This window comes from Myotis lucifugus, unplaced genomic scaffold (assembly GCF_000147115.1).
Source record: "Myotis lucifugus unplaced genomic scaffold, Myoluc2.0 scaffold_412, whole genome shotgun sequence".
Taxonomy (NCBI): Eukaryota; Metazoa; Chordata; class Mammalia; order Chiroptera; family Vespertilionidae; genus Myotis; species Myotis lucifugus.
In genome coordinates, this window is record NW_005871460.1 from 268,715 (window position 1) to 279,260 (window position 10,546).

At 42.9% G+C, this 10,546-nt stretch overlaps 1 protein-coding gene across 1 annotated transcript in view; it reads left to right on the forward strand.

The window, feature by feature from the left end:
- The first annotated feature begins 2,412 nt into the window (after positions 1-2,412).
- The window catches only part of LOC102438153 (zinc finger protein 345-like), a 12,875-nt gene continuing 4,741 nt past the window's right edge, over positions 2,413-10,546 (forward strand). The window contains exon 1 of the mRNA XM_014467730.2: positions 2,413-2,456. Within this exon, the coding sequence (XP_014323216.1) occupies positions 2,423-2,456 (34 nt within the window). The 5' untranslated portion in view covers positions 2,413-2,422. The remainder of the gene's footprint in view (positions 2,457-10,546) is intronic.

Genomic DNA, 10,546 nt, shown 5'->3' on the forward strand with positions numbered 1-10,546 from the left:
ATTGCTTTCAGGGAACAGCAGAAAATGCTCAAGTCTCAGGTGACTTGTTTTTATTGTTTGCTTGTGTGTGTGTGTGTGTGTGTGTGTGTGTGTACTCCACAGGGAAGGATGTTTTTCCTTTTTACCCTCCCCGCCTTCCCTTCTAAGATTCCGCATTCTGAATTCCACACTCTGAATTTACTCCATTCAACAGGGGTTTTTGGTTAATTAAATTACATATATGAGTGAGATAAGATGATAGTTCTTTTGACTTACTTCACTTAGCAGGATGCTCTCCAGGTCCCTCCATGCTGTGTGAAAGGGGAAGAGAGTCTTCATTTTTACTGCTGCATAGTATTCCATGGTTTAAATGTACCACACTATTTAATCCAATCAATCATCTTCTGATGGGTACTTGACCAGTTTCCAGAGCTTAGCTATTGTAAATTGTGCTGCTATGAACATAGGGGTACATATATCTATGTGATTGTTTCAGGTTTCTTAGGATATATTCCTAGGAGTAGAATCACTGAATTAAATGACAGTTCCATATTAAATATTTTACAAAAACTTCAAACTGAATCCATTATGGCTGTACCAATTAGCATTGCCATCTGGGGTGTACTAGGGTTCCCATTTTTCCACATCCTCCCCAGCACTTGTCATTTGTTGATTTGATGATGGCAGCCATTATGAAAGTGGTGCGGTGATACCTAATTGTTGCTTAAATTTGCATCTCTCTGGTGATCAGTCACTTTGAGCATTTTTTCACAGGTTTCTTGGCCATCTTATCCTCACTGCAGTCCAGGCAGAGCTGACATTTTGGATGCTCTTAAGTATGAGTGTCTTTTTCCTGACAATAACTTTGTATAATGGATTCAATGGAGGCAGGTTAAGGCAGTTAGAGACTTGAACAGCCTCCTCCAGATACATATGGCCTGAGGGAAACACATGCCAAATGTCTTGAATGAAGAAACAATGTCTGCCCTTCTGAAATAGCAAGTCCTGAACAAATATATTCAAAACCTGCTGCTAAAGGAAGCTGTGCAGGTGCAGGGAAAACAAACTTGCCCCGGAAATCACCTCCCTGAAGGCGCTAGAGGACCCTTAGTGTACTTGGTGTGTTCTTGGGCTATTTGCCACTAAATCCAGGCCTAGAATCAAGTGAGAAATACTGGATCCCGGCCTTGGAGCGGAGAAACTACATTACCCAGAAGGCAACGCATGGAATGGCATCAGGCTGCGCCAATGGAGGCTCAGAGGAGGCATTTCCGTTTGGCCGCTTCGGGAGGGCGGGACCGATAATCCTTGTGGCAGGACTTCATCCTCTCAGATTTTTGTCTCGGGGGATGAGGTTTTCCGTGTCCGCAGTCCCTTGGAGAAGGCCGGAGAGTGGTGCTCACAGCTCCCACGTGGGATTGAAGCTCGGAGTCACCACCCGGACCCACGCCAGGGCCGGGACAGGGACCGCCATTCCTGCAGCGGCTTCTGCTCCCGCCCTCTTAGCCCACAGAGCGCAATGGCGGCGCCCCCGCCGAGGAGACGGGCTGAGGTGAGTCGAGTCCCCCAGGCCCTCACCGCCTCCTCACACAGACACCACAGCCTGGGGAGGGCGCCAGTCCCGTCCTGCGGCTCAGTCCCGCGTGGAGGACCGTGAGGAAGGTGGAGGGGAGAGAGGAGTGTTGTGGCTTCTGAGGACACAGCAAGTGCGGGGCAGGGAGGACGGGGGTGACTTGCATCTGAAGGTCCCTGAGGATGTGGCTGTGAGTATTGACGGAAAGATCAGAGGCTGCAGGGAGGACGGCACAGACTCATTCGGGGCTTTCACGGCTGTGGGTCCGTCAGGGGCCTGGGGTGGTCCTGGATCCCGCTGGACTACAAGCTCTCTACACGCCATATGCCAAGTCATGGGTGAGTCTAGCGAGATCCAGTGGCATTGGAGCAGGAAGGGGGCAGAGCTGAGGGAGTGAACCTGGGATCTGAGATGGGAAGGGGATGAACATTACCCAGTGGTGTGCACATCTGGGGTAAGTGTGAGCTGATGGTCCCGGCGACCTGGTGTGGGGACTTAAAGGCAAAGCATAAACCCACGCATCGCCCAGACCTTAAATGGCATTGCCCTCTACCCTCCCCTACCCCAATCCTTCCCTCCCAACCCAGCTGCTCTGCTGAGGGCCATCACAGTGAGTAATGGGACTGTGATGAGAGAGCAGCCTGCACTGGCATTAGGGCCTGGTGTCCACAGTAACCAGGGGCACTGGAGGAGGTTGAGGGGGGGAAGATGTGTAAGGAGTAGGATTACTGGTTCTCAGAAAGGCAGGTCTGCTTAAAATTGTCTCCATTCTGACAGGTTGGTGTGACCTTTGAGGACATTGCCCTGTACTTCTCCAGGGAGGAATGGAGCCTCCTTGATGAGGGTCAGAGACAGCTGTACCTGAATGTGATGCTGGAGAACTTTGAACTTATATCCTCGCTGGGTAAGACCCTCACTCTCACCAGTGAACTGCACTTGGCTTAGAGGTTTTCCAGACCCCATTCCCCAGGGTGTGTTTGTCCTCCCAGGTAGACTGTGGTACTGCTTGTTTTTCCAGTTTCCTGGGTAGTTGCTGTCCTGGGGAGGGTTGGTCTGTTTCCACTGCTCCCTTCTATTCCTGAAGTACCAATAGTCCCTGCTGTACTAAATTCACAGGGAAGGATTTGTGCTTGGTAGTGTGTTTGGAAGACTGAGTGATTCCACCTTGATCATTGAGGAAAGCATTTTCTATATTCTTGTTGGTCATTTGTACATACTTTTAGAGGAATTGTTTCTATATCCTTTTCCTGCTTAATAACGCTATTTTTTGGTTAAACATTCTCGTGACTACCTTGTATATATTATATATTAATTGCTTATCACATCCAGGAACATATTTTTGCATGTACTTAATTGTGCTTTTCAGATGCAGATATTGCTGCCCCACACCCACTTTTCTACAAAGTCCACATCTTTAGCAACCCTGCATTCAGCAGGTCTAGTGCCACCATGTTTCTAGCAAGCTCAGATGCTTGTTACTAGTGCTTAGCAATATAGTATTTTTTTTAAGTTTTATTTTATTTATTTTTTTTACAGAGAGGAGGGGCGAGGGATAGACGGTTAGAAACATTGATCAGCTGCCTCCTGCACACTCCCTACTGGGTTGTGCCCGCCACCAAGGTACATGCCCTTGACCAGAATCGAACCTGGGACCCTTGAGTCCATAGGCTGACGCTCTATTCACTGAGCCAAAACGGTTAGGGCACAATAAAGTATTTTTAATGAAGCTATATCGAGTTTGGTTTTCAGACAAGTCATTGCATTGTTATTAGCCGACAGTGTAGTTATAGTATAACATAACTTTATTATTCCCTGAGAATTCCAACTTTTTGTGTGAATTTCTGTCTATATCTCAATATTTGCTTAATTGTGCTCATCAGAACTGCATCCACTATCTCTCCAAGCTATTCCTTCATAGGATTTGCAACTATGTTCTTCTGTTCTCTAGATTTCCTTTCATTTCATTTTGTTTATTGCTTTTGTGCTGTGAAGAAGCTTTTTCTTTATTTGTTGTTATCTGGACTGTTTATTTTTTCTTTTTTGTCTGGTGGTTGGTGTCATATTCAGGGTTCCATTTAATCTATAGATTGCATTGTGTACTATGGATATTTTCACAATTTTTTTAAAAAAAATTATTGTTTAAAGTAATATATATTGCATTACATATGTCTCCATTTTCCCTCATTGACCACAAATGAGTGATCTTGTGATATTCATCTTTCTCCACCTGGTTGATTTTGCTTAGCATGATGCTCTCCAGTTCCATCTATGCTGTTGCAAATGGCAAGAGTTCCTCCTTTTTAACAGCAGCATAGAATTCCATTGTGTAGATGTACCACAGTTTGTTGTGTGTGTTTTTTTCGAATTTTTGTGAATTTATTTGAGCCAAAGATGTACCACAGATTTTAATCCACTCATCTACTGATTGGCACTTAGGCTATTTCCAAATCTTAGCTCTTTTAAATTGTGCTGCTATGAACATAAGAGTGAACATATCCTTTCTGATTGGTGTTTATGATTTCTTTTTTTCTTTTTTTAATATTTCATTATTGATTTCAGAGAGAGGAGAGGAGAGGGAGAGAGTGATAGTAACATCAATGATAAGAGAGAATCATTGATCTCTGCATTCTGCACGCACCCTACTGGGATTCGAGCCCACAGCGCTGCATGTTGCCTTGGGCGGCATCAAACCTGGGACCCTTCAACCTGCAGGCTCTATCCACTGAGCAAAACTGGCTAGGGCTGTGTCCGATTTCTTGGGATATTTTCCTAGATGGGTCAATTGGGAGTTCCATTTTTAGTTTTTTGTAAACTCTACACTATATTCCACAGTGTCTGTACCAATATGCATTCCCACCAGCTGTGCACAAGGGTTCCTTTTTCTCTGAATCCTTGTCAGCATCTTGTCGTTTATCGATTAGTTGATGATAGCCATCCTGACAGGTGTGAGATGATGTCTCATTGTCGTTTTGATTTGCGTCTCTCAGATAAGTGGCTTTGAGGATGTTTTTATATGTCTTGGCTTTCTGTATATCCAATTTCAAAAAGTGTGTATTTAGGTCCTTTGCCAATTTTTAGGTTGGATTGTTTACCTTTTTCTTATGATGTATGAGTTTCTGTAAATTTTGGAGAGTAAACCCTTATCAGATATAACATTGGCAAATATGTTCTCCCATGCAGTGGGCTTTCTTGTTGTTTTGTTGATAGTTTCTTTGGCTGTGCAGAAGCTTTTTATCTTGACGTAGTTCTATTTGTTTATTTTTTTTTTAGTTTCCATTACTCTAGGAGCTGTATCCATAAAGACATTGCTAGGATATATCTCTGATATTTTGTTGCCTTTGGATTCTTCTAAGATTTTTATTGTTTCCCATCTTTCGTTTATGGACTTGATTTATATTTAGTTTATTTTGTGTATGATATAAGTTGGTGGTCGAGTTTCATTTTTTTTTGCATGTATCTGTCCAATTTTCCCAAAATCATTTAATGAAGAAGAGACTGTCTTGATTTCATTGTATACTGTTGCCTCCTTTGACAAATATTGAGCATAAAGGCTTGGTTTGATTTTGGTATTCTCTGTTCTCTTGCATTGTTCTATATGTCTGTTGTTGTTCCAGTACTAGGCATTTTTGCAATATACCTTGGTATCTGGTATTGTCATCCCTCCAACTTGGTTCTTTCTCAAGATTGCTGCGGCTATTTATTATTATTCTATATTTATTTTTGGAGAGCTTATTATAGGTCTGTGAAATATGCATTTGGTATCTTAATGGGGATTACATTGAATCTGCAGATTGCTTTGGGTAGTATGGACATTTTAATGATGTTGATTCTACCAATCCATGAACACGGTATATGTTTCCATTTGTTTATATCTCCTTCTATCTCTTTTTTTCAACTTCCTGTAGTTTTCGGAGTGCAGGTCTTTTACGTCGTTAGTTAAGTTTATTCCTACATATCCGAATTTTTTTGTTGCAATGGTAGATAGGATTGTTTATTTGCTTGTTTGTTTGTTTCTTTTTCTCTGAGTTCATCATTGGTGTATAAAAAAGTCATAGATTTCTGGTTGTTAATTTTCTATCCTGCCACATTTCTGAATGCATTTATTAAATTTAGTAGTTTTTTGATGGTATCTTTAGGGTTTTCTATGTACAATACCATCTCATCTTTGAATAATGACGGTTTTCTTCTTTTCCAATTATGGTGCTTTTAATTTCTGCTTCTTGTCTGATTGTTATGGCTAGCACTTCCAGTTTTATATCAAACAGGAGTGGTGAAAATGGCATCCCTGTCTTGTTCCTGTTCTTAGGGAAAATGGTTACAGTTTTTGCTGAATGAGTATGATGTTGGCTGTGGGTTTGTCATAAGGCTCTTATTATGTCGAGGTGTGATCCTTGGGCTCCCACTCTGCTGAGAGTTTTATGAAGAAAGGGTGTCAGATTATGTCAAATGCTTTTTCTGCATCAATCAATATTATTATATAGTTTTTGACTTTCATTTTGTTTATATGTGGTATCATATTTATTGATTTGCAGATATTGTACCAATCTTTCATCCCTGGAAAAAATCCCACTTGGTCATGGTGTATGATCTTTCTAATGTATTGCTGTATCCGATTTGCTAGAATTTTCTTGAGGATTTTAGCATTGATGGGTGTCACTACGATTACAGTGGGAGAGCTCCTGTGCAGGAGACACCCCTATGGAGCATGACCTGCATCAGTGGGACTTTGGTGGTCAGTGAGTCTATCGTTTCTGGATGTAAAGAGTAAGCTCATATGGTATGACACTGACCACTGGGTACACTGGCTCTTGGGTCTCCAGAGAGGTGTAACGTCAGCCTGTGCTGGAGCCACCCAGCAGCATCTACAGAGAGATCTGCAGAATCTTCTCTTTGTTGTGAGTTTGGAAGTGCCTTGATGAGGCCCAGCTGTGAAGCAAGGAAGGCTAGTGCTTGTGCCAGGTACAGGCCTTTTATTGATAGGTTTGGGGCTCCCTGACCGATCCCCAACTTGTTTGACAGGTTTTAGCCTGAGCAAGGACAGACAATTCATATACAAACACTGCTGCACACAGCTTGGTTGGAGTTGTAAATTGGATGGGGTGAGGTCTCAGGGAATCACCAGGTGGGAGCACACAGAAATGGTTGTCAGTAAGACCTGCCACCTCGGATGTAGCAGCATAGGTATAATGTCTACAGCAAGCACCTCTGCCTGGAGAAAGCTTCCCCCAAATTCCTGCGCCGATTCCAGTTAGTCCAGTTTTCTCTCATATGTGTCTTGATCCACCCCTCCAACACCAGGCTCGCCAGGCCCTGGAGGTCAGAAGAATCGTGAGGTTGTAAGTTCAGTTCGTGGTACTGGCATTGTAAGAGGAGCAGCTGGGTCTCCTGCTGCCTCTGTGTCACTGAGCCCCAGTCCGCACTGGTTTTTACAGCCCGTAGTTCTTACTGCCAGTGGGGACTTTTTTCCCCAGTCTGGGACGCTGTGCTGGGCGTCTGGTGTGACACTGGGACCCCTTTTTCTTCCAGGTGACCTCTGCAGAGACGATCTCTCTCCCAATTAAAAAAAGTGTCCCACATGGGTACACGACCAACACCTTCCATTCCTCTCTACCTCCTACCAGTATCACTGTGCTTTCCACTTTACCTGTCCAGTGCTAAGACAATGGTTCTCAACCTTGGCTGTACATTAGAATCACCTGGGAATCTTTTTAAAATCCTGATATCTGGCCCTCATCCTTTGGAAATTCTGTTTCGTTGTTACTAATGATGAGGCCCAGAAATCAGGTTATTGAAAACATTCCCAGGTGATTCTAATGTGCAGGCCAGGTTGAGAACCACTGTCCTAAGGCATCAATTCAGCCAGCTTTCCAGGAGTTCTGGCTGATTGTTGTTCTGCATTTTACTTGTAATTTTGATGTGGTTGTGGAATGAAGTGAGTATAGGTCCTTGTGTACATCGCCATCTTGGATCTCCTCTCCCATAACTTTTCTGAATTCAATTCTTTCTTCTTTTATCTTCACCTGAATAGTGAGAATATTTTTACCAATAATTTTTTTTTTCTAAGAGAGAGAAAGGGAGAAGCAGAGAGAGAGAGAGAGAAACATCAATTGGTTGCCTCACACATGTGTCCCCACTAGGTTCGGGATTGAACCTCAAAGCCACATACATGCCTCTTACAGAAAATCAAATCCATGACCTTCCAGTGTGCAAGCAGGCACTCTGAAAACTGAGCAACATGGGCCAAGGATACTTATTTATTCCTTAAATTATTTATTTTTAAAGTATATTTTATTGACTTCAGAGAGGAAAGGAAGGAAAGACGGATAGAAACATGAATAATGACAGAGTCATTGATTAGCTACTTTCTGCACACCCCCCAATGGAGATTTGCCGGCAACCTGCACATATCTTCTGACAAGGGCTGGAATTTTGATCGCTGTGGTCAGCCGTTTTCAACCTTTGGTTCGCGACCCCTTTGGCAGTGGAACAACCCTTTACAGGGGTCGCCTAAGATAATCCTGCATATCATATATTTACATTACAATTCATAACAGTAGCAACATCACAGTTATGAAGTAGCAACGAAAATAGTGTTATGGTTGGATCAGCAATGAGGAACTGTATTTAAAGGGCCAGAAGGTTGAGAACCACTGTGCTAGGTCATGGGTTTATGCTCAATCACTGACCCATACTGGGCAGCCTTTATTTATTGATTCTAGAGACAGGAAGGGAAACAGAGAAAGAGAGGGAAACTGATCTGCTGTTCTACCCATCTAAGCATTTATTGGCTGTCCCCTACATGTGCCCTAGAAAACCCACAGCCGTGGTGCATGTGGACCACACAGTCAACAGGAGAGCTACATGGCCAGAGCTCTGAATTTGTTTATTAATTTCAGAAGCTCATATGGGATCTTGTCAGATTTCTCTATGGAGGGTCATGTTGTCTCTTAACATCAACATCTCTTTTTTTTTTTTTTAAGTAGAAGTATATTTTATTGATTTTTTACATAGAGGAAGGGAGAGGGATAGAGAGTTGGAAATATCGATGAGAGAGAACATTGATCAACTGCCTCCTGCACACCTCTACTTGGGATGTGCCCGCAACTAAGGTATATGCCCTTGATGGAAATCGAACCTGGGACCCTTCAGTCCGCAGGCCGACACTCTATCCACTGAGCCAAACCAGTTAGGGCTCAACATCTCTTATGAAGCTTTGTGGTTCCTAGTGTCAGGTATAATGTCTTACCTTTCATTTCTTTGAACATTTTTTTTTCTTCACCAATTGACTTCCCCCAGCCTCCCCTACCCCCCTGAAGATTGTTGTTGTTTGTTGGTTTTTGTTCTTTGCTTTAGTCTAAGTCAAGAGTAGCCAATATTTGTATTGTTTTATTTTGCTTTATCTCCTTTTACTGATGCTTGTTTAAATATTTGAGGCTGGGGAGAGAGAGAGAGAGAGAGAAAGAGAGAGAGAGAGAGAGAGAGAGAGAGAGAGAGAGAGAGAGAGAGAGAAAGATCCATGTGAGGGAGAAACATCCATCGACTGACTTTGCACACAAGGTAACTGGAAATGGAACCCATATACTGATATGTGCCTTGACTGGGAATTGAATACTCGACGCTTTGGTACACAGCATGATGCTCCAACCAACTGAGCCATACTGGCCAAGGCATTATGTGGTTTTTAAACACAAAAATTTCTAGTGTTCTTTTAAGAACAGGCCACTTTGGTCAATGATAGCAAAAGCACAGGGGCTGCTGGAGATAATTCTGACCCTTGTTTTTTACTGTACGTATTTTCAAATATGTTTATTCACCCAGTCTTTTCTGGTCATTCTTTCTGTACACTTCTTTATTTCTGTCTGTTATACCATCTTCATGTTACTCTTACTCCTATTTCATATGGGGTTTTTGTTCATGAGTAGCTGTGTACTTACACTGGGCTCGGGGGAGATGGTCATATCTCTAATTCTGCATTCTTTCGGATGTCACTCACATAGTTGGGTTTTTAAAAAATATATTCTTAGTGATTTGAGCAAGGAAGGGAGATATGGAAACATCAATGATGAGAGAGAATCATCAATCGGCTGCCTCCTACACACCACCTCCTGGGGATGAAGCCTGCAACCCCGGCACATGCCCTGGCCGGAATTGTACCTAGGACCCCTCAGTTCCCAGGGAGACGCTCCATCCACTGAGCCAAGCCAGCAAGGGCTCAAATAGGTCATTTGTCTGTTGTCTCATTTGTCCTTTGTTGTTCTACTACAGTGTTGATCATCCACCTTTTTTGTTTTTCTCTGAAGATTTGCATCATTTATCCCATGGAATGGGTCAAGTGGGATTTAACCGGAAGAATCCTTTGTTCATCACATAAGAAACATAATTTTATTTATTTATTTTTAAATGTATTTTATTGAATTTTTTACAGAGAGGAAGGGAAAGGGATACGGAGTTAGAAATATCAATTAAAGAGAAACATCAATCAGCTCCCTCCTGCACAACCCTTACTGGGAATGTGCCTACAACCAAGATACATGCCCTTGACTGGAATTGAACCTGGGACCCTTCAGTCCACAGGCCGACGTTATGTCCACAGGGGCAAACGGGGTAGGGCAAAACAGTGCTTTATTAATGACACAGTGGTGTCATAGGTGGTCTTGCCTTGGAGAAGGGTCACTGGGGAGGAATTCTTGGTTGGCCTTTGATACATTCATAGCTGGAAACCCAGCATTTTCTTCCTTCCTTTCTTCCTTCCTTCCTTCCTTTCTTCCTTTCTTCCTTTCTTCCTTTCTTCCTTTCTTCCTTTCTTCCTTTCTTCCTTTCTTCCTTTCTTCCTTTCTTCCTTCCTCCCTCCTCCCTTCTTTCCTTCCTTCCTCCCTCCCTCCCTCCCTCCCTCCCTCCCTCCCTTTCTTTCTTTCTTCCTTCCTTCCTTCCTTCCCTTTCTTTCTTTCTTTCCTTCCTTCGTTCTTTCTTTCTTTCTTTCTTTCTTTCATTCAA